At 36.7% G+C, this 25,494-nt stretch overlaps 1 protein-coding gene across 1 annotated transcript in view; it reads right to left on the bottom strand.

The window, feature by feature from the left end:
* The window catches only part of LOC105447247 (E3 ubiquitin-protein ligase MYCBP2-like), a 35,112-nt gene extending 10,933 nt beyond the window's left edge, over positions 1-24,179 (bottom strand). Inside the window, exons 1-3 of the mRNA XM_030981197.1 lie at positions 23,808-24,179; positions 22,334-22,397; positions 448-672 (exon numbers count right to left, since the gene is read on the bottom strand). Coding sequence (XP_030837057.1) covers positions 448-672; positions 22,334-22,397; positions 23,808-23,968 — 450 coding nt within the window. The 5' untranslated portion in view covers positions 23,969-24,179. The remainder of the gene's footprint in view (positions 1-447; positions 673-22,333; positions 22,398-23,807) is intronic.
* Positions 24,180-25,494: the final 1,315 nt, after the last annotated feature.

Here is a 25,494-nt window from a genome sequence, read left to right as displayed (position 1 = left end):
TAGTGCATATCTAAATCATTATCAAGCTACAGGTACTGCTCATAAAAAAACATGGAATTAAAAGGAATTGTTAATTAAAAAGTGTTTTAAGGAGAGGATCTATACTTGCTGTCTCATGAAGACCTTTAGAATTCAATTAAAAATACCTGTAGGTAAGACTTTTTTCATCATTCCCAACATCTCAAAATGAAAAGCTAATAACTTTTGGAATTTCATTTTGAAATTATAAAATTCTCTTCAGTACACACTGTATTCATGAACATGAATACATGTACATGTAGCAACCAAGTTAAATGAACAATATAACGTCTACTTTTAATATAATAGTTTTAAAACTTTTTGTGGAAATAATAATTAGAAGGGCACGCACCTGTAATCACAGAAACTGGAGCAAATTTCAAAAGTCCTTTTGTTAAAATGATCTATTAGACTGCCTCATTGTTTTACCTTAGGGAGAGACACAAGCTTGTCATCTTCCTTCTCTTCCTCCTCCTCCCCTGTTCCATCTTCTGTCTTTCCATCGGTAGCACATGTCAAGATGATAGCTCTTTCTCTGATCTCTCTATCCAGGATACACTGACGTACAGCTGCATAGGTGCCGAACGATGAAGCATTATCTGGTAGCTCGATGCTGGGAGGCTGAAAGCTTATATTCTCAGATGATTTATCCTTCTGTTAAATAGGAAAGAAAAAAAAAGTTGGTAAATTATCACATCTACATCCTGGATTATGTACAACCTGTATGGTTAATAATAAACATAACATACATGCATTGTAGGATTTTTTTTTTTTTTTCAATTTCATTTTATTTCCACAGATTCATAAAAAACAGTGTAAATTACAATCAAATATAAAAGCATTACAACAAAAGATGAACCTGCAGAGGGGGTGATCAAAAACCACAGAGGTTTATCGGGGATCATCCCCTGCTTAAAATTACAATATAAAAATACAATAGTTTTTTTTAATTAAACAATAACACATACATGTACAAAAACATATATAGATATTACATACAAATCTATGCGTAGGGTGAGAAGTAGTGGGTTGGTGGTACCAAGAAATACAATATAAAGAGGAAATGAATGATATACAGGAAAGAAATATTGAGAACAATAGAAAGAAACACTGTACAAACTATATCTTAAGAGTTGGATACGAGATCAAATATTGTTTCAACTTTGACTTGAAAGAATAAAGTGATGAGCAGCTGACAATATCATTGGGAAGTAAATTCCATAGTGATGGTCCACTAAAATAAATGTTCCTTTGAAGAAAAGTTGTTTTAACAAAGGGCAAATGAAATTTATTTGAACTTCTTGTTTCATAAGAGTAAATTTCAGCATTAACAATGAACATCTCATTAAAAATACATGGTAGCTGATTTTTCTTGAAAAGAAACATAAATTGAGCAAGTTGCATATAATATAGAGATTTCACATTCAAAATATTCAGGCGTTTATACAAGGGTGCAGTATGTGCAAGATAAGTAGAGTTTGTTATTGCACGAACAGCCTTTTTTTGTAAAATCTGCAAACGGTTCGTTAAGGTAATTAAACATCCACCCCAAGCTAAGACAGCATATGAAAAATGTGGCAAGATTAGAGTATTGTATAAATTCATTAATATTTTTTGGGGGAGCAGTTTATTTACACTATAAATAACTCCCAGTACACTGGCAATTTTTGAAGATATGTAACTGACATGACTTTTCCAAGTAAGGTACTCATCTATGTAAACTCCTAAAAATTTAGTTGAATTAACTCTGGTGAGCAACACATTATCAAATTTTACATTCAATTCATTAAAATCACCTCCAACCTTTCTTCTCCTGAATACAATATAATTAGTTGTTTTCATATTAACAACAAGTTTATTAGCAGTGAACCATTTGCAAACTTTACTCAGTTCTTGGTTTAAAACCTCATTTAAATTTTGCACAGTTTTACCTGATAATAATATATTGGTGTCATCAGCACATAAAACAAAATTAAGCTTGTCAGACACAAAGTGAAGATCATTTATAAACAACAAAAACAATAAAGGACCAAGAACACTGCCTTGGGGTACTCCTGTTGAAAGGATCTGTGATTAAGAACAAACATTATTAAATTTAACAAACTGTTTCCTATTCAAAAGGTATTTTTTGAACCATTTGAGAGGAGTTCCCCATGTATCAGTACTGAACACCACATTACAATATTTGCTTTAATATCTTATAATACATGTACATGTACTTTTACAAAGCAAAAAAAAGAAAGAGGGAATTGCCGAACAAAAAAAACAAGACAACGAAATTCCAGCATCTCTTTCCCATATAACAATATACATCAAGGCTTTGATTTTCTACTAATCATTACCACTCACACTTTATATCACCTGGGAAGCTCTTACATGCTGAATATGAATTATGATCCATTACAAAAATTACAATATCCAGGGGTGATAGTGAGCACTAAAACTCAACCATACCCCCCTTTCAAAGAAAAGAAGAGGATTTGGGGGAGGGGGGTGGCATCTTACAACATCCCCCCCCCCCCCCCCTGTAGTGTAAGAAAATTTGGGGAAAATAGGGAAGAATAGAGAAAATAAGGATAGAAATCAGGAAAATCAGGATAAAATCGGGAAGAAGAAAAAAGAAAAAAAATCAGGTAAAAAAAAATTGGGAAACCGATTTAAATCAGGTTTTTATCAGACCTGAATATCATAATGTAAAGGTCTATATTTGCCTTTTATTTTCTGAGAAATCTTTTCTTTCTTTCTTATCGTATTATTTCTTACTTTTTAACATATATTCAATAATTTTATAAACTGTTGAGACCAGAGCCTAGACAAACTTCAGCAGTGTGAATACAGTTAGAGTTCACACATTGAGAACATTAAAGAGGGGATGTGACTAAAACTTAAACAAACTGTGGCAATGTAAACACAGTTTGCAGTGTTCACAAATTACATGTGCATGTAAGACTGGTAGAGAGGGTAAACTAGAGCCTAAACAAACTTTAAAAGTGTTCATACAAATTAAGACTGGTTAAGATGGTGCGACTAGAGCTTAAACAAACTGCAGCAGTGTGAACACAGTGGCCCAAATTCACAAAGGAGGTTTGTCGACAAACCTTGGTTTTCATACGTCATATGACACGTTTCAACGCGTTCAAAGGTTTGTCGACAAACCTCCTATGTGAATTTGGGCCAGTTAGTGTACACAAATTGAGACTATTAATTAGGGTATGGGTAGAACTTAAACAAACTTAAGCAGTGTGAACACAGCTACAGTTAGTGTACACAAATTGAGACTATTAAAGAGGGTGTGGGTAAAGCCTAAACAAAGCTTCCACGAAACTGTGGATGTGACCTCAGATTACAGGAAACATCCATCAACTTGACATCCCCCAGCTAGTCACTCACTCACAGCAAGCTCAGAGCTAGCTCAGCCAAGCCAAGCTAGCTGAGCTAGGAAGTCAACTACAACCACATTCATGAAACTACTTGATTGCTCCCCTGATAAACCATGTAACTCATGAATATTACAACATACACGTACACACGATTACGTATGAGGCAAAGTCACATGATCGTTCATCACTTGACCATAATTCTAGTCTGCTGTGAATCTTTCTCTATAGAAGACTGTATTGTACAGTATATATGTAGACAAGCGTACCTTCACTTGTATGAGTTGTATCACACAGTGCATACATGTATCTTACACATGTGCATTTATGTAAAAACAAAATTTTTCTAAAATCATAAGGTAATAAGAAGCTTGCATGCATTATAATTATGAAACAATTGTAAACACTTATAAGAGTATCATTTTGTTTTTGTGATGAAGTTTGAAAATATTTACATTATTCTTTTGAATAGAAATGAAATACATGTAGGTAATACATGAGAGGTGAATTTTTTTTTAAAGGGTTAGCAAATCTCTCACTATATTAATAAATAAACGTCAATAAATAATAAATAGTGTCATTCATCAATTCACTATCCAGGTCAGAGTGTCAATTAGCCTCATTATGAAGCTACATATACTACTAATGAAAATTCATGCAATACCTGAATTACATCCATTTGACAAAATAACATGAGATTACAAACTAAAGGTTAATTCCGGTAGATAGGTCTCAGTGAATGTACAGACTAACCATACAAATGTCACAATATAAAAAATCATGTAGGGCATTTGAACAAGAAATTGGTATATTATTGAAATTACAACCAGTCAGAGACTGTTATAATGACCGAAATTATTGTGCATTCATGATTCATTTCAACATGACATGCAGCAGGGTATAAACATTGTCCACAGTTAGGCTATAGGCATAATGTGTACATAATGTGTACAAAGAGCTACATGTACATGTACAGTATATAAGTGCTTAAAAAGATTTCTATAAAGATTATTTTGTTCACTTATGATCTAAGTAACAGGTGGCTTGTGAAATGGATAGTGATGGGATGAGATAAAAACTTGTGAAGTCATGCTGTGAAGTGATAGCCATTTGGCCTGAATATTCACTTGATATCCTGTCTGAAGAAGATCATTGCTTGCATATTAGCCGTACATCTAGAGTTTCTACACATTGCACACACATGGTCCTAACTCCGCAACGCACATTTAGTCATGTTTCCCATGAAGAAACCAAACTAAGAGCTTTTCTCCTTAGGAGCATTCACACTGCAAGCAAAAACCATAATTGGTTTATATCACATTCTGGGGGGTGTTTCACAAAACTTGTCATCAGTGACAAATGACAATTTGTGTTATAAGCTACTGAAATCCTTGCTTCTGATTGGTTATCAGCAGATTTGTCACTGATTTTTTTTATTTGTCATTGGAAAAAATCTTCGTGAAAGGGGTCCCTGGAGTTTTGTCAGAATTTGCTAGGAAACTACCCCCAAAAATGACAAAAGCATGAATATAAAAAACCCTACTCTGGATTGTGTTTCTTCTTTAAACGCCGACAGAAATTGACCATTTTTTTTGTTGGTGTGTAAATATGCTCGCTCTCAGAACACCAGTGAATTAATCCGGTTTTCGGTCACGTGACTCTCTTCGCTTCCGTGCTTACGCAAGGTGTGCAGCACCCAAAGGTGTAAAGTATGTGCACACAAAAATAAAACAACACACCCATAGTCATTTTTCAATTGTTTTTTCCGGTAGTGTAAATGTAGTTTTAACAAAAATGCTGGTTTTTCAAATTGGTTTTTCAAATTGGTTTTTCAAATTGGTTTTTCAAATTGGTTTTTCAAATTGGTTTTCTGCAATGTAGATTGGCATAATATATTTATTCATGTTTTTTTTATTATGAAAATAAAAATAAATGCTTTCCTCCTTGTTTATGCCATCAATTTGTTGGAGTTCTAACGCACCTCTAGGCCTCCCTGTCATTAAATATTTCCCACATATGTGATGTGTCACAATATACAGTCAACCCTGCTTTACATGGAGAATGTACCACACACAACATAGTTCAGTCCCTTATACTTACATACATGTATCTTTAGGTCTTTTTTAAATCAGGTCAGCTGGAGATCTACACACACATTAATAAAGCCAATGTGAATTACACCATTTTTGAGTAATCATGAAATGCATGCATTATTTCTAGTCTTATATTTCAAATGTGGACAATCTGAGTCAAGTTGAGTCACTGGTACTAATTACTGCATCGGTAGTATTCAATACACAGGCCCCGTCATTCAAACATGTACTGGTCAGGTCTATTATGGTAGTATTATCCAGTGGTAAAGTACCTACATGTATTCTTCCTAACCTGGCATACATGTACATGTAACCTAAGTAGATAATATAGCGTTATTGACTATAGTACAGTCAAACCTGTCTACAGCCACCGTCCAAGGGAATCACAAAAAGTGGTCTTTTATAGACAGGTGGTCTTTGCAGACAGGTTCCTTTATTACATGTTTCAATGAGAAACCATTTTCAAGGGAAACAAAAAATGTGGTCTTTGTAGACAGGTGGTCTTTAAAGGCAGGTGGTCACTAAAGCAGGTATGACTCTATAGCATAACAGTTTTATCAAACTTCACATACAGATGTACAGTCAAACTCCATTATCCAGTGTTAACTACAGTATACCAATGCACCTGTTTATCGAAATCTGTAATCTGTAAAGTTAAGTCTCAATTATCCAGTGGGAACTGCATAATTGCACCCCTATTCAAAGTTACAAAGCTGATAGGGCTTACATGTATGTGTACATTCTATGTGTACATGAAGCTGGCCTGGGTCACAATTATCCAACTTGTTAAAGATAAACTTTAGTACTGGTAATGCGATTGCATTGTGAAAGAAAAGGTGTGGAAAGGATCAGAAACAGTTGATCATGTAGCATGTAAGTATTGGTGTGCACTGCAAGGTTCTGGAGTCATCAAAATCATAATAAATTTGACCGAGTCTTGGTAAAGTAACAAGCACTTTACACAGAAAGCTATATATGGGACAACACACATGGTGTCGGGGCTAGTACTACCTTTATGTCCTTGTCTTTCTATGCTCATTACTCAGCCAACATACATTTTCTTCCAAAATTGTTTGACACATGTCATTTATTTGTAATCTTGAACATTCGGTGTAAGTTTCGTTTGATTCTGTGAGAATTAATTTTCTTTTTTTTTACCAGAACTGGAGTTTATCTTTAACTGTATGATTGCATCCCATACCGAGACTGAGAGATGACTAACCACACAAGTTATTCGGCCAGCAGAAATGCAATTTTGCCCCCAAGCCGCACGGCTCCTTATGTGCTTTCGTTTCAATTAGGACTGCATGAAATATGCATAGTATTGCCTCAAGGCTTGGCTGCAGCTGAATTCCTCTAACCCGGCCCCTACCAAGACTCTATTACTGCTCCCAGTCACTCTCTTCCATCTTCTTGCATTCATAGACCAACATCATGCATACTCTGGAATGACTACAACAAATCTTGGAGATATTCTATCATATTATTTTGTGCTGTCTGTAATTACAGCCTGGTCTGATCAAGAAGTTACCAGTAACTTCTTGGTCTGATACATTTCCCTACATGTAGCTGCTGGATTCAAATCCTATGACTAATGAGGGATTAATTTTTATCTTACTAGAAGTCAACACCACATTTCAATCAGATTTCAAAAGCTCAAAGAGTTGGTGATATTGCGATATTATGTGTTTAGTATTTTTCTTTCTTTCTCTCTCTCTCTCTTTTTTTTTTGGGGGGGGGGGGGGTTGTCATTCACACAATGTCATAACAAGGACATATGCCAATATAATTTGTAAGCCTTGATAATTGACACTGAGCAGTAACATTATGAATTAAAAATGTACTAACTTCTTTCTAATTCATTAAACAATTGATGAAATAAATCAGTATTACCAGTATCTGTATTCTTCAAATAGGATGAAGACAAATCAGCCATTTAATCAACATATAAGCCTTTGAAAAACACTCAAATCAAACAGGCTGTAGAAGTAGACAAATCTGTAAATTTTAACCCAATATCCAGTTACATGTTCATGTACAGTAGTTTATCATCAAGCCATGTTTCCCTACAACAATAGTGCAAGGGCAGCGACATAAACGTTTGACAGCATTTTTATCAAATGTTATGTTGACAAATTATTTAGATGCGCCGATGTGCGATGCGGTTGATATTTTGGCTTGGAGCAAAGTCAAACAGACTGTCTGTGAGACAGCAATCACGACAAGTGTCTAAAGCTAGGCATGTTCACATACAGGATAAGATAAACAAATTATAGCATTTTGACTCAATGAAGTGTCATGTGCAGGGCCCTCCAGTATAACAGTATTTCAACTACTGTTGGGGCTACCCTGTTGAAATAATGTTAAATTAATAAATAAAATAATATATACTTCATGTCATGTTGGATTAAGAGCATGGGTGAAAGCAAAGCAATTCGATGTCGAGACTCCTGATATGTCTCAAGATCTACATGTATAACCCCCCCCCCCCCCTAAAATAAAGAATGTTTTACAAACGCTGGCCATGTAACTTGTGAACAAAACACGAGTGTGAATAACATAATTCCATACATGTAGAGACTTCAGTCTCAAGATTTACTTCATTTCGCAGACGTTTTACAATCGGTGACCATGTAATATGTGAACACAGCACTAGTGGGAGGAACAGAGCGACTCCACATGGTCTCAATGAACCTAATGCAAGAGGAAATAGCCAATGAGAGTACCCATGATATTGCAACTTTCTACATCACTTTCTCTCTCTCTCAAGATATCTCTTTCTCTCTATCTCTCAAGATATCTCTCTTTCTCTCAAGATATCTCTTTGTGGATTTCACAACCATTCCACTAAACACTGTTCTGCTGGCTGCTCTACATACAAACAAACTCAATTCTTGAACCATTATCATTGTTACTCAGTATTATTAAATGTACATGCCCCCGCATATCAAATTGGCAACTTAAGTACGTTAGCAAGAATAAAATCAATTGATATTGTATGTATTTACATGTACATGTATAACATGCCCCCTGTCCACACACAACATTTTACGTGATTAGCTATACCGTTTCGCGATAGTGATACCGTTTCGCGATAGTTTTACGATGAAAATGGTAGGTGTGGACGCTCACTAACGATACGTCGTATAACGAAACTAGTCTAACGAAACGCAGGTTTGGGCATCGTTTTGAACTGAAACTCGATAAAGAATCACGCCTAATCACGGACATTTTGTGTGTGGACGGAACTAGTCTAACTGGGCGGGGCTTAACGTGACCTCGAGCGAAAGGAGATATGAGCTCTCATTTCTGCTTCCGTTTCATGATCGCTGCGCAGCCAGCTGATTATACATAAATATACTGCATGCATTGTTCCAGTGGCACAGTCAATGCAAATACTAGTACTAGTGGTGCTGCACATGTGTTTCTGTTTCGGTTTCGACACCTATACGACGTTTCGTTATAGAGTTTCAGGATAACTTTTTTTTGTGCCTGTGGACACCCTGGAATTTATACGATGATTCTTTAGTGACGACGTTTCTTGTGTGTGGACATCCTGGAATTTATACGATGATTCTTTATACGACGTATCGTTATAGAGTTTCGGGATAAATTGTTTTGTGTGTGGACACGCTGATGTACCGGTAATCCTACATACAAGCTCATGAAAGAAGTAGCTATGGGGGGCTCATACACTGTACATGTACATGTCAGGGGATCAGCACCTGTCCCCCAAACAAATTGACCAAAAGGAAAAATAAATCAATATAAATAAATAATGGATAACCGTGTAACTCTTTAAAATCAATAACTTAAAGGGAAAGTCTACCATGAAATCAAGTTAATTTGAATAAAAGTAGAAAAATATTACAGAAACAGTCTGTAGATGAAATTTTATTTCATAGAAAGATTTGTGTCCATTTTATTTGAAGAAAAAAGGTATTTATAAAGTCCTTTAAGTTCTACAAAACAAAATAAATGGACAGCTCCTCACAAGAAAAATCAGCCATAAGGAAAACCAGTCACTGCAAATTACATTCTTATCCTTTATCTGATGTTCCTGACTGTTTCACAAGATGGAATTTCAACTTCACTCATTTCAATGATCCATGGATTTCCAAGCTTATAACATCTTATCAGTCTTTAAATCTTGTCTGAGACTCTGAAAGCTACAAACTCCTTCCAGACATACCATCCTCCTTCATCCCATTCTCCCTTCCCATCCATTCCCTTTGTAGTCATATTACATCCCATCCTGCTGGAGAGTATACATGTTTCTCATGCTTTATAATAATAAGATACAGGTGTGTGACTAAATTTTACACCTCAGACACACCCCCAAACTGACTCCAAATAGACTTGAAATTGTTTGGCCGCTGGGGTAATGTAAATTTCTGTTCGGTGTGTATTGTTTAGATCAGGCCTTCTCAACTAATTTATTAGAAGTGCCAAAACAAAAAGAATTTGTAGTTGAAGTGCCAACCTGTATGTTTGACTGGGCTGCGAGGGAGCGTAGCGACCGAACCGAAAATGGGTGGGGTCCTGGGTGAAGCCCCAACGGGGGTGCAGGGGCAGAGCCCCTGAAGCTGGTGGATTTTAGGGCTTCCTTAAGGCCCAAATGGGGCATCTTTTAACACCATTTTATTCCACAATATAATCAATCATAACTTTATATTGATGTGAAAAAATTAGTACAATTCCTGGGTACAATTGTTACACTGGAGGTAAATTTATATGTAGTTTTTTGTGTGCAATAAACACAGGTAATGTCAAAATTAAGTGAAAATCAAACAAACAAAAATAAGATGTTTCTGGAGATCGGCAATCTTAAAATTGGTAGCACATCGTAAGATTATTGGTGTTTAGAGCTCAGGTTTAGAGTCATATAAAATGGTAAAAAACGATAAATTCCCCTTAAGTTGAGCAGGCATTTTGGGTTCAAATTCTTGATTTTCCTGAGTTTTTAATTCTAAAATATATATTTTCTTTCTTTCTTTCTCTTTTTGTTTGCAACAGTCGCGCGCCACTTAGACTGCCTGCAATCCCCGCCAGTTGAGAAGGCCTGGTATAGATGATCTTATGTGGGTTTCCTAGGTGTGACTGAGGTATAAACAATCAATTGAGGAGGCGAGTTCGCTATTAAAGTAGATTAAGCGTCGGCCCGTCGAACCAAACATAGTGGGTTCGAATCCAACCCAGGCAGATGACTGGAGCCAGCGTTGCGTGTTAACGTGCCCCTCCGCTGTTTAATAGACACAGGCAATGTTACAGTGAAAAACACTCCGTCCCTCGGACAGGATGTTGAATGGAGGCCTTGTGTACAGGAGAGTTACCACCTTTACATGTTAAGAATCCACTGCACTATTCGTATAAGAGTAGGGGGAAACCCCGGTGGTCCACCTGCACACCCTTAATACCGGAAGGAGAGAACAAAGGGTTACAATGATTCAGTTTGTTTCTCGCCTCTCGGGCACAGGTGATGCCGAATACTTTAAAATGGTAATAATAATTAATAAGAATCATAATGGTTTGAAGAAATTGTGAATGCATGCCTCTATCATCATATCTGCCTAGTGCCTACCCTGATGTAAAGTTTGTCATTTTGTCTCTCTACCCTAATGTAAACACATCTCTCTATCCTCTTGTCTCCCAACGCTTTACAGTATGTGAACACATCCCTGATCCCTCTATCCTCTTGTATCCCTCCCCTACTGTGAATGCATCCCTCTGTCATCGTGTCTCTCACCCCTATGTGAACGTATCCCTCTGTCATCTTGACTATCTACCCTTATGCGAACGCATCCCTCTATCACCATGTCTCACCCCTATGTGAATGCATCCCTCTATCACCATGTCTCTACCTTAAAGTGAACGCATCCCTCTGTCACTGTGTCTCACCCCTATGTGAACGTATCCCTCTGTCATCTTGTCTATCTACCCTTATGTGAATGCATCCCTCTATCACTGTGTCTCACCCCTATGTGAACGCATCCCTCTATCACCATGTCTCTCTACCTGGTACTCTGATGTGAACGCAACCCCTATCACCGTGTCTCACCCCTATGTGAACGCAGCCCACTGTCATCTTGACTATCTATCCTTATGTGAACGCATCCCTCTGTCACTGTGTCTCACCCCTATGTGAACGTATCCCTCTGTCATCTTGTCTATCTACCCTAATGTGAACGCATCCCTCTATCACAGTGTCTCACCCCTATGTGAATGCATCCCTCTATCACCATGTCTCTACCCTAATGTGAACGCATCCCTCTGTCACTGTGTCTCACCCCTATGTGAACGTATCCCTCTGTCATCTTGTCTATCTACCCTTATGTGAATGCATCCCTCTGTCACCGTGTCTCACCCCTACATGTATGTGAACGTATCCCTCTGTCATCTTGTCTCCCTACTCCCATCAAACCTTTCCTCCTTTGTTTCCCTTGGTTTCCTCTGGTTAATGTAAAGGGCAGTAACAGGGGTTACAAGCGTTCATCTCTGACAGTTCTTCCTTGGCACACTCAGTGTACATACATGTACAGTACCTTGACTCTTGTGAATGCGTACAAGTACGAAATATTGGACAATTAACATGATGAGTGTTGGAAAAGATTCTCCCATCACATGATCAGCAGGCAATGCTTTTACATCGACTCTAGGGTCCACAGGTCATACATAAAATGTACATGTAGATTTATCTATTTGGCAAAGACTTTAAATGCACTATAACTGTATTCATTTAAATGAGATTCATTTTTTTCATGTAATTGATCATTGCTCTATTTAGCAGTTTTTACTGATTTTGCCAATTATCCTTTAATTTTTGTAAATACCATGGGTGTATCATATACAGCATTGCCTGACCCTAACAAGCAACTATGAAAAAATAGCCATCCAAAATAGAAGTATGGATTAACAAAAGGCTCATGAATGCATACAGACCCTGAACATTTCTATCTGGTCCCCATGTGAACAAATACTTGTGTGGAGTCCTGTACAGTCATACCTTTGTTTGAATTATACATGTGTATGAACAAGTACATTCAAATCATGTCTAAGCTTATATTTCTATTACCGGTAGTACTTATGTTAATGACATCCACCTGACAAGACAAAATATGGTCAATACTAGGACTCTCCAAACATCCTGACCTATTTACCACAATTCCAATCAACATGAAGGCCTGTGTTTTGATGACTTTCCTAATGACATTGCGGTAATAATGAGGAACTATATTCCCCAGTCACTTTACCATTAGTTAATTGGCATAGAATGGTTTTACCACAAAGATTTGCCATCTAGTGGCTGACTGCAGTGCACTATTACATGTATGTACCCTGCTTTCAGACTACCAAGTTTCGTTGTATAGCTATATACATGTAAGAATCATATCACTGTTCAATAAGGATTTCATTTCTGCCTTATCTGAACATCGTAATGAAACACGTTTTTTGAAATGCATGTTTGAGGATCGTTTCGAACGTGGAATCGACAAAGAATCAATATCCCGTTCTGAAAGTCTGATCATCATATTCTTTTTAAAAATTGTGTAACTGGGCGTGGCCTATCGCGAGTGCACACTGATGATTGGTCAGCTGTCATGTCAGCTGGCCAATCAAAACTTGTTTCTTTTGTCATTCAATCTGTACAAACATTTCACTATACGATTATTCTTTAAAGGTACTATGTCCCTTTTGCAGCCAACCTCAAATTCTGTAGAACTTTGCAGGAATTATGAATATGTCATGTATGTCCTATCTGTGAAATTTTAACGTTAGCAGTGTCCTCATTTTCAAATTATGCAAGGAAACCTGTTTACTTGCTAGACTTCACTGTCAGACACTATTGAGTGACTGACTGGCTTTTTTTCTTCTTTGGTAATAACATACATGAAAAGAGTTGTAAAGTGTACATGAGCATTTGTGTACATCAATAACCCACTTCTTGTGATGGCCAAGATTAAACTGATTGAATATTTGCGCAGCATAAAACGTATGACCATTCGGTACAATTGTCTGAAAATCAAGACTATTACTTTTGGGCTCTATAGCCCTAAAGTCGATTTGACAACTAATTGTCATTATTTTCCCACTTGAAGACATTTTCAAGCCCCACCTTTTTTAGGGAAGTTCTAAATTAGTATTATCTTTCAAATGCAGTTGGAATTTAACTTTTTCATTTTTTTGGCCTGCAAATGGGACATAGTACCTTTAATACAACATTTATTTCTATGTGTTTTGTATAAATTTCCTATAGTCTGAACCAGTTATCAGTGTAGAACGGAAGGATAGACACCTGTTGTGAGATGAACTTGATGGGTCGGTCAGGTCACTACCCTCAAAGGGTTCTGACAGGTGTTTCTCACTTCCAAGGACAGGTGAATCTTGCCATTAAACAGTAGCTTTGACAGATCCTCAGGGTCTTAAATTGTCTCTTCTGTAGACTAGCTTATACCATGGACCTAGGTCAATGTTCATACCAATATCCTGTATTAGCTTCTCTGCTGATGATCATTCTAAAGCTGATTTAGGCTTGGCTCAAATTTCAATGAATTTGAATGAAAGTTTTAATAGCCAATTTGTTTTATAACAAGTGTTCATGTACCGGTATGTAGAAATTATAAATGTTATTCATAATGTGTGTAAATTACATCCTCATTAAAGATAAACTTGAGTTCTGGTAATGCGATTGCATTGCGAAAGAAAAGGTGTGGAATGGATCAGAAACAGTTGATCATATAGCATGTAAGTAATGGTGTGTAATGCAAGGTTCTGGAGTCATCAAAATCATCATAAATTTGGCAGAGTCTTGGTAAAGTAACAATCACTTACACAGAAAGATGTACATGGTGCCGGGGCTAGTACTACCCTGATTTCCTTATCTTTCTATGCTCATTACTCAGCCAGTATACATTTTCTTCCAAAATTATTTGGCACATGACATTTATTTGTAATCTTGAACATTCAGTGTAAGTTTCGTTAGATTCTGTGAGAATTCATTTTCTTTTTTTACCAGAACTCAAGTTTATCTTTAATATTCCTAAAGGTAAAATATGTCTGTATTAAAAAATTTAAAAGAAACTCTGAAAACATGCTACATGTGTTGTACACTTGTCACCTACATGATTTACATGTAGTTGACCTCCTTTGAGAAAATCTATAACATAGAGCCTGTAAAGAAAGACGAACTGTCTGAGAGAATTGTAACATACAAACTGTATGCTCCACCAACTATTGCTCTCTCATCAATTTCCAAGATAAGTTGAATTCAACCTTGGACCCAAACACAAACATACGGTAGACCATGTTATCAATACAAGAGACAGCTTGATAGATATTCAAAGTCAAAGAAAGAAAAGCCTGCAGTTTTCATCTAAAGACATATCAAAACAAAAATACACAGCACATAATTTGAAATATGAACTTGAAACACTACTTGAAATAAGAAAAATAAAATGTATAGATAACAGTTGAATTTAAGAGTTTGATTCTTTCATTTACACTGTATGTTCATGGGTACACATACATGCATATGTTTGTACAATATGAGAGTGAGATGATAGCATGATGCCACTGACTCATCCCTCACAATAAGGCATACGGAATGAGCCAACTCATTTTTCAACAAACCCATATACTCTCTCTCTCTCTCTCTCTCTCTCTCTCTCTCTCTTTCTCTTTCTCTCTGTGTATGACAGGTTGATTACGGTACCTCTAGTCTTCTTTACAGACCCAAACTGATCAAACAGCATAATATGCTCTTCATATTGTATGGGTACAACTTGAAGATAGTGGAAAAAGATATTGAGCAATTTCAATGATTCATGATGTGCATGTACAAAGGTGGTGATTTTGTTTAATCACTTTGTCCATCAAATGTTCTTAAAAGCATGTCTACTTGTACAGGACACATGATATGTAGACTATCTATGACGTATAAATGCATGTACAATATAACGAGTTACCGGTATACTGTAACCTGCATTGTGATGACCGACATTGTACATGTACATGTACATGTACATGGAGTAGCAAAATAACATTTTAAGATATTTTTGTTGCTGTTTGTTTGCTTTTAGAAGAAATCTTTCAACAAAAGTTGCCAACAGCTGTCAACAGTGCGAGTTCTCGTCGCAGCCATTAGGTTTAGAACGTTATGCCATAGGTCCATGGTTATAAAGTCAAACCTGCTTTTTATACTGACCACATGTATAGAAAGACCACCTGTCTACAAAGACCACTTTTTTTTTGTTTCCCTTGAAAATAGTTTCTCATTGAAACATGTACTAAAGGAACCTTCTCATAAATTAATGAGCGGAGTATATTTTGTGCTTTCTGTGATGTAGGCTACAGCAATCTCCCCCACTCCTCTCTATCCCTTTCTTTCTGTCTTCTATGTAGTGGATGTAGACCATGATGACTCGATAGAATTAGGGCCTGTTCACACAAATTTTAAACAAAACTAGTACAAAGAATCATTGTATGAAAAACATTGTATAAAGAGACTAATTGTGAAGAGGTCACTTGAGATCTAGCAAGTTATCACCAGTGCGCACTCCCGATAAGCCTCGCCCAGTTATACAATTTTTGTAGGATATGAATGACATTCGGAATACAGCGGGACCCTGATTCTTTATTGCATTTTTTGTTCGAAGCATTGCTCAAATAAGCAATTGGCTATACAACGTTTCGTTATACGCTGTTTCTTGATACAATTTTCAGCCTATGAAAATGTCATTACTTGGGCGAAATTTTTAAAATTCTTGTTTAGCATCCCTGTCTGCTTACTTTTTAGAGGCCACCTACTTTTTTTCTTTTTTTTGGATTCAAAAACATGAAAAACATATGGTACCCAAAAAATGATCTTTTTCAGAAAAAAATTATAATAAAATATAAAAGCTGGAGGCCATCTTGAAGCAAAAAAAGGCCTCCTCCTTTCGTGTATCTAGGTAAACGATGGCTGCCAGTAGGTAGTCTGAGCGTAGGATGTGTTTAACCCTGACTGAGCACTGATCAGCTTGCTTGGTGTACTTGACCTTCAATACTCTGCCACATCTAATCATCTAGTCTTGACAAACAGACTCTTCATGTACTGTGACTTCACCCATCATAGCTAGTTTGCAGGCACAAACCCTGGTCAGTCATAAAAGAGAGTCTGCACTATAAGACTACCATAGGCCATGTATGACACAACCAGTAGGTAGCTGGGCTAGGCTTCTCTCAAGGCACAATGATTTTTGGATAAAGTGTCAAATGAGGGTCTGTACATCATAGCCTACATCAGCTGTATCATACTGCCCTAAATGTTCCAGTACATGTACTGAACATGAGTTCATGTGCGTTGATCTAGTCTAAAGCAATGATTATTCAGACCCCGCAGTGTGATTCAAGACATGTGCCAACAAAGTGTATATGGGTCTTTCTGTAGGTTGCATCATGACACACAAACCCACTGACATGGATTGGAGGTAGCTCACTTTATCACCGCACATACACGCACATGTAATGTACCGGACTCGAACTATGCTAGCCTATGATGATGATACACATGTATGTTATCATGCTAGGGATGTAGCTGGTACTAGCTTAATACACAGTGATTCATGTGCTCTGAGAAGTAGCATATGAAGCAGGGCAAAGAGTTCAGAATTTTATTCATTTTTAATAGTGACAGACCAAGTAATGGGGTTGAGTAACGGTACTACTTCATAGACTAAACATAAATCTTTGATCATATCAAATTAAATAGATTTAGTTTACGATGAGACATAAATGATAAAGGGTTATGTACAAAAAATATTATGATACTTCTTTCACGTTTTAAATTAATATTATCCCCATTATTGGAATTCATTTTAGAACACACTGACAATTCAATATTTTCACATATTTGGTATTATTTTGGGTTTATGTAGCAAAACATCATCAATGTCTCTAAGCGCTTTACAGATTACCCCGGTTATAGTATTCAGACTTGCCTACACATAATGTATGCACATTCTCCACTCCCTGGGGAGCATTCCAGCCAGGCACCATTTTACAGATGCTCACAATGCTGAGCATACTCTAATGTCCTCCACATCCTATCAGGTACCAATTTAACATGTCAGTGGAGATTGGCGAATATGGATTCAGGCCTTGCCAAAGGACATTAGTGCTAGGCTGGGATTTGATCCCTCAACCCTTGGACTGAGAGTCAAGTGAATGAACTTCTATACCCTGCCACTTCCATTTTACAACTACAGTGTATGTAAGAATGCCATTTTTAGGTCAAGCTTCTCTTGCATGTATTGTACATCTACATGTACTGTACCGTAAATCTCTGTGTATAAGGCGCACCCCTATTTTGGGGGCAAAAAAAAACAAAAAAAAGAATCGTTTTTGGTTTTGTTGTTGTTTTGGTGCCGAAAACCAACGCGGGGAAGGACCTTCATTTTACATCGAGGTGCAGTTGAAGTTGTGAACTTGTCACAAATAACAGTAACAACAGTTTAAGGATTCATGATACCAAGTGTCCCACACTAGCCTCCTCACATCACCTAGCAAAAGCACTGTGTTCTATGCCAAACATCAATAGTCATGCATGATATGAATAGCATCCTGACAACATTTCTGACAATGGAGTACCTAGGATAGAACCTTGTGGTACACCATTTGTTATAGAAAAAAAAATTGAGGAATTATTATTATAAACTACATATTGAGATCTATTAGAAAGATTACTTTCAAACCAAGATGACAGACAAATTTGAGTGTTGTTGTAGTTTCCGAGTGGTGAGTCAACACACTGATTACTGAGCTAGGAGACATTGCCAGGCATAGTGCCATAAATCGAAACTAAAGAAAAAAAAAAAAAAAAAAAAAATTCTGTACCTGTGTATAAGACGCACCCCCGACTTTCAAATTTTTTTTCGGCGGCAAAAAAGTGCGCCTTATACACGGAGATTTACGGTACATAGAAACAGCGACATTTGTACCACCACAGGCTTCATAAACTTGACTCATAGACAATGGACACGAGGCCTCTCCAGGATCCTTCTAAGAAACATTGGATACTACTCCATGTTCATAGCAACAAAACCCACGAGGTATCAGCCTATTACAGTGAAACCTGTCTATAATGACCACCCAAGGGAGACAAGAAAAGTGGTCTTTATAGGCAGGTTCATTTAGTACATGTATCTATGAGAAACCATTTTCAAGGGAAACAAAGAATTATGGTCTTTGTAGACAGGTGGTCTTTCTATACAGGTGGTCAGTCACTATAAAAAGTAGGTTTGACTGTATAACATTCTAAACCTAATGGAATAATGGAAATCAAATAACAGAGTTTAGCAATTAAATTGAGAGAGGAATATACATGGAGGTTGTCTGTCAGTCTGTTATGAAGTCAGCTGCCTTCACCAGTCTAAGCAGCAGGTGATCATTGTTACAGAGACAGTCTTCTAATCAGTCTGGATAGTAACTATCATTACATCATGATCTAAAGATTATACTGTTCATAAGAAGATCAAGGCATGGCAGGATAGTAAAATCATTCATGAATATTTGCCACCAGTATACATGTACACGTACATGTACCACTACATGTATCACTATTTGACACAAAAAGATGTGGATATGTAGGCCTACATGCACAGTACATGTAATGTAGCCTACAATCTATCTATCTATCTATCTATCAGGCAATAGTTCATCCAGACGTTGGACAAAGCCCTCCTCATAAATAACATTTCCATTCTCTTCTGTCTCTAGCTGTCCTAGTCCAAGCGGCCGTTCCCATGTATGATGTTATGCATCTATGCTTTGGTAATTTCATGTACATTAAATCAGAACAAAAACAAAATGTGGAAGGAAAAAAACCTATAACCTACATGTATACTATAGTACATGTACCGGTAATGTACATGTACATTAAATGCAGTGAGAAGTTGGAGGGTTTCTACATATTTGTTAAAGTTACTATTTGGGCATGGTCAGTTTCATTGCTCATCAGTTTGGCTTAGAATGCATTTTCTACCTCCAAAAAATCCCTATAACTTTAAATAAAATGTTGTTCACTTCTACAAGTATGCATGTAAACTTGATTATGTATTCCATCAACCACACATACTCATACTCGCATGCACATCGGACTTAACACTAACAGAGGCCTTGTGCACATGATATGAATCACACGATCCCCCACATATTAACTCTAATATTCCTTTCTATACCTCAAAAATTTTAAAATTCAAACAGAACCTCCTCAGCAAATTACCATGATTCTGAAACTAAATGAATATATTACTATAATCATGTCAAAGTAACATAACTTTTCTCATTCCCATTTTCATAAAAGTCATACATTAATTCAATTATTTACAGAATTACAGGAATATAATATGAAAAAGAGCTTAGTTAACACTTGGTGGTCCATGAAGCAGAAAAAATAAGTTATGCTAGATTTAACTTAATTTGCTTCCAGGATAAAGGTTAAAGAATCCAGTTTCCAGGAAGCTGTGAGTTGGTCTAGCGGTATTAATGTTCATGGTACGGTCAGCCCCATGTCTTCCCTTACAAACTGATTCAGACGGACCCCGGTTTGTAACCGAATCATGTCTTTTGGATGGTGACGTTAAAGGTCCGTCCCAGACGTAAATAATCATATCCGTCTGTAGAATCCCAAATACGCACATACACACACACACACATCAACCACATCACCAAAACCATATACTTCCTGGAAAGTTTCAATGACCTTCTTGCACTCCCCCAAGTAGTGGACACACACAGACCTGTATTATAGACTAAACACCATGACTGCGCTTCCTTTGCCTTTAAATTTTAAAGACCTTATTGCAGTTAAGCATGTGTAATCCACACAGATTTCACACCACTTATTTCCTTCCATGTTTAGATGAATTAACCCAGATTGTATGACACGTGTGGCAGCATGGTCTAGCTAGCTAGCATGCTGTGGTTTTCACTACCCTTATTCAGGAAATAAACCCTGGCATTTCCTTCTCCATCTGGGATTCTCAAGTCTCAACAAAAATTAATTTCTTCACAATTCTAGAGTTCATACCATACTCTATACTTTCAGTCTTTTCATAGACATAAAAAGGCACTTACATGTAGCATCAACAAAGTTGAACAAACATGGTCTGCATATTCTGTAACAACTCCACATGACAAAATAATCCCAGGTATGCATGCTTTTTTGTACATGTATTTGATTCCCGAAAACTTGTAAAATTTAAGCCCTTTTTTGTATGCACATATTTCATTATCATTATAATCCAAAATGGGGGCTCCCATGTAATGCCTCTACATTTAGATGACTTTTTGACATTTAGAGGCATAAAAATAGCATTAAACATGGACTAAAAACAACTTTGAATAAGAGAATAATCAAAGGTACAAGTGATTTTAGGTTCATGTACTGTATGTTAAAGTGTTCAAAATTGTCAAATTTTGGCAATTTTTAAAGGATTTTCATTATATCCAATACCAATATCAGGAGCCAATCCGAGAGTAGCTCTTACTTTCAGCATGAAAATCACTATATTGTATTCCTAATTCTGCCCTCTTGATTTACCCATTTTAATCTTTTTTTTAAATCTAATATCACCCCCACCCCAAAAAGGGGGGGGGGGGGTGATGTGCCCCAAACTAGTTAATATCACATTATCTCATGTTCAGAAGAAGGACAAAAATACTAATTTAGACCTATACATTACGGTATACTATCTCCTCAATCTTTAGAAATGATACAGTGAATGAGTGAACCACTAAACCAACATTTCACATTATCTTTAAATATTTAAAGTTTAAACGCATCACACTATATCTTTAAAAGAAGGTTGGTCAGCTGGTGAAACTGTTTCATTTCACTGCAATAAAATGTAATGATAAAATATGTCTTTACTTGAACAACACTCTTCATTATACCACTTGAGTTTGAACATTATACAAGACATTTGAACTGACACAATTCCTTATAAACTTGGTGCGGTGCTGAACTTTACCTGCAGTGCACCATTCTTGGCATTGGATTCTCCAGGGATGTAAATCTTGGTCACAAAGCTAAAAAATTGATTTTTTTTTTTTTTTTTTTTTTTTTTTTTTTTTTTTTTTTTTTTTTTTTTTTTTATAAAATTCTTTGTTGCAGAAAAAATATCTAAAGATCAAAATTTCTTGGGTATGTTTCCTGTAAATGTACATCTGGTCCAAAACTTTTTAGGGGCATAAATTGCCTACCATAGTTTAAGTCCAAATCTGAAGTAGAACTTAAATTAGGTGCATCTCTGTGAAACACCCCCTGTAGATTTGTGACCATGATTTGCACATCCTCTGAGACCAATGCCAGAGATGGTGAAAGCAACCAGTGGCATCAGCAGTCTGCCATAGTAGAAGTAATGAAGTTCAACTTAAGTCGATCTCAGTCTTTGTGAAACATCCCTAGGATATCATCTATTTCCTTAACTATTGAATCTGTTACTGGTTGTTTCAGGAGCATACACAATATTACATGAAAGGTTACAGACCATTCTAACCACTCTGAAAGTTGAGTATCAACAAATTCTTGCTGTAAAAAAAAAAGGGGCAGCTCAACGATTGTCACTCCTGGGACATTGTGCAGTCAAGATGCTACCTCTTGCCCCTCGATTTGCCTCCCTGACTTGAGAATGATTAAGAGAATGAGTACAGGAAGATAGACCTGGAAGCTTGACTGCTGTCTCAGCATTCTTCCAGTATTTGCGGTAAAGGTAAAGGTAAAGGTAAAGATAACACAAACCAAACAATACATCACTGATAACATTGGACTGTTAGAAATTACAAGGAACAATGTTCATTTCCACTCACCTTCTGATCAGATCCCTTCTTTTCATTCTTCTTCTTTTTCTTGTCATTTGTTGGGGATTTCCTCCTACAAAATAAACATAAAAATAAAATACAGTCTAGTGAACTGATATTGTATGTCTACAGCCTTATTACAGGCGCCCCATTTTACTTCTTTGCTTCGAGAACGGACATTATTTACAGTGTAACTGAACCAACATTTCCTTTCAAAAAATATACACTTGTGGTTCAAGTGATTCTATTCCGAATGAAATGTTAACATTGTAGTACTAGAAACAATACATTAGGGCAGACACAGATTCAGTTTACCATGAGGCCTAAAATAAAAACTTGTTGTATTGCCCTTTGGGTGCCAAAACATGGGTCGGTCGGTCGGAAATGTTTTACTTTTTTTTTGTCGCCATCTTTGGGGCGATATTTTTCAGATATGAATGTGTTTAATGCTTTAATACATGTGTTTCAACGTCCTCATTCCATTGATATATTTTTCACCTCATAATCATCCATGGTTTGCACGAGTGAGAATTTTTGAATAATTTGATTTTATGCATTTATATCCCATTTAAACAAACAAAATACATATTTTTTATTCATTAATTTAAAAAATCTAAAAAACATTTTTTTTTTTTTTTTTAAATGCCGACCATAGATTTTGAGATTTTGGGGTCGGTCAATACAACAAGTTTTTATTTTAGGCCTGACGGCAGTCAACCTCAGAGGGTTCCGTCTACATGTAGCCTTACAGAGTAGGTGATTAATGAAAAAAACAGAAACACTCCCCCATGTGCGCCTTTTTACATTAATCACTCTTGTTGTAAAGTGAGCATCAATTGGCAACGTGATATAAGTGCCCAGATTATCTTGCCGATGTTGGAGTTTGGGCAGCAAAATAACCAGAATTACAGTTTGTAGGATGATTCTTTGAATTTTGGTGAGTTTTCTGCAAGTTCCATTGAATGATTGAAGTCAGTGATTGTGTCTGTGTGTGTAATGAGTTGATTTGTGGGTGTTTAGATATCTTTGCAGTGAAATTTTGAATGTTAATTTGTATATGAATCATTGTGGTGTGCAACTCCAAATCACTTCTACAAAGCTGAATGGGAGAGGACGACGACCTCACATCTTAAGATGTCACACTCGCAGCCAATGCAATGACCACTGATAGCTGATGCTATGATGTCATGATGACAGCATTACCAATTTTGTGTTTGATTGAACTTCAAAAAGACAAAAGACAAAAATTCAGAACCCTTAAGAGTTTCATATTCTTTATCAGATTACACCCAAACTTTCACTCATCAACTTCTAGAAAAAGTCACACTTTTCTGCTTTGTAAGTTTGTTATCATTATTAATTATCAAAAGTTTAAAATCAACACGGCCCGGTTGACTTCCATTTGTTTTCAAATTACTCTCCACACAGACAACATGACATTGATACACTTTATACATTCATATTCATTTTTTAAAATACAAACCCTGCATTTTCATCCGCAACTGCATACAGCTCATGGAAGATTGCTTTCGCCGATTCCCGGCCGGTCAGGAAACCCTGTGATCGAAATCCCTTCTCCTTTCCTTGTACTACTCCTCCAACTGTGTGTGGATGTGATAATTTTCCCACGCCTAAAGTTGCCATGTCCAAGCTGATGTTTCGCGTTCGGTTGCAAATCCAACAGCTCTTCTACAACTATAAGCACCCAAAATGGGTGTCAAAATTCTCAGACGTCTATATATGGCCAAAATATGACACAGGAACAACGGGAAGAAGACTTTCTAATGGTGTTTTGTTCCTGTATTCATTCAACCTGCTGCCATGTAAGTCGCCATCTTGAATTGTTACATGCATTGTGGGTAGAGGGTGCGACGTCCGCTATGTGACGTTTCGGATTGAAATAGATTTCAGGGACTGTCCCAAGCTTTGTTTACAAACTGTGAAACTATTAATCCCAGCACTTAATAAGATTAATAATGAGCGTCCATACGAGATTCACTTATCTTTTCTATTGTTGTTCTTTCTCACAGAAACATTATTTCTGAGAGAAAAATGTATGCAGTACTTTTTTTTTTATAGGCTGCCCTTTTATTTTTGCCTCTCCCAATACAATGATGAATCCATGCAGTGCCTATTTCTGTTTTGAATAACGTCTTGGCCATGTCCCCACTGGAGTAGGGTGGGGCACAACCGATCGTTGCCCCGCCCCCTTTGTAACCCAAGTGGCATGTCTTTATACACCATGCCAATGTTGTGCCCTCCCCCTCCCGTAAGGTGAAGATATATTTTCTGCTTTTTCCATATTTTAGGAATAGGTAACGGTGCCCCCTCTTCAACAAAATTCCCCATTTCATATTGACTATAGACATACACAAAATTACAGACTCATAAATTAAATATATATTATGTAGGCAAGGTGATTTTTAAGGCTGCACAAACGGTTATGTACCTGAAAATACTCCAAATTTTGCCAAATTTTAATTTAGTCAAAATACGATATACTAGGTATACTGAATTCTGACAAAAAGGAGTGGATCAGGGGAGGAAGAAAGGACATTTTCTTGAGGCCCTGCAAGATTTTCCCACAAATGGATTTTTGAGAACTCCTGCCAACCTTGCATGATATTCCATTGAACAAAAGTTGTTATTCATTGTTTTCCCATTTATATTTATATGTTATTGCATACTTTTTCGAATCATTGTACATGTATTTTGCCGTTAATTGGTAAAAAGTAATATCCCTGCCTCTAATCAATTTTCTCAGGGCTGTGTGTCTAGTGTTTGTCACAGTCGCATCCTGTTGATATTTAACATTTGTAATTACATTGATGATAATCCCAAACAGGGTATTTGATTCTCCTTTTGTTATTTTATACTGATAAATTTGATGTGTAACGTACTTATTCTTTCCTTCTTTTGTATGCGGTTGTACATCGAAGATAATCCTTAATTGTGGATTCTAATTCAATAAAATTAATTTGATTTGATTTGAATTATTCAGTTTTGTTTATTGGAATGGGGATTAAGTTCAAAGTAAATCTGATGCATCGACGATGGTGAAATACTAGAAAATATTAGAGTCCCCTACCTCTACAAAAACAATTGATTTCGCCCAGTATCAGGGGCGTACGCAGGGGGGGTGTTTTGGGGTTCAAACCCCCCCCCTTTGG

This window comes from Strongylocentrotus purpuratus, unplaced genomic scaffold, assembly GCF_000002235.5.
Source record: "Strongylocentrotus purpuratus isolate Spur 01 unplaced genomic scaffold, Spur_5.0 spur5_scaffold_11, whole genome shotgun sequence".
NCBI lineage: Eukaryota > Metazoa > Echinodermata > Echinoidea > Camarodonta > Strongylocentrotidae > Strongylocentrotus > Strongylocentrotus purpuratus.
This window is presented reverse-complemented; position numbering and strand designations above follow the sequence as displayed.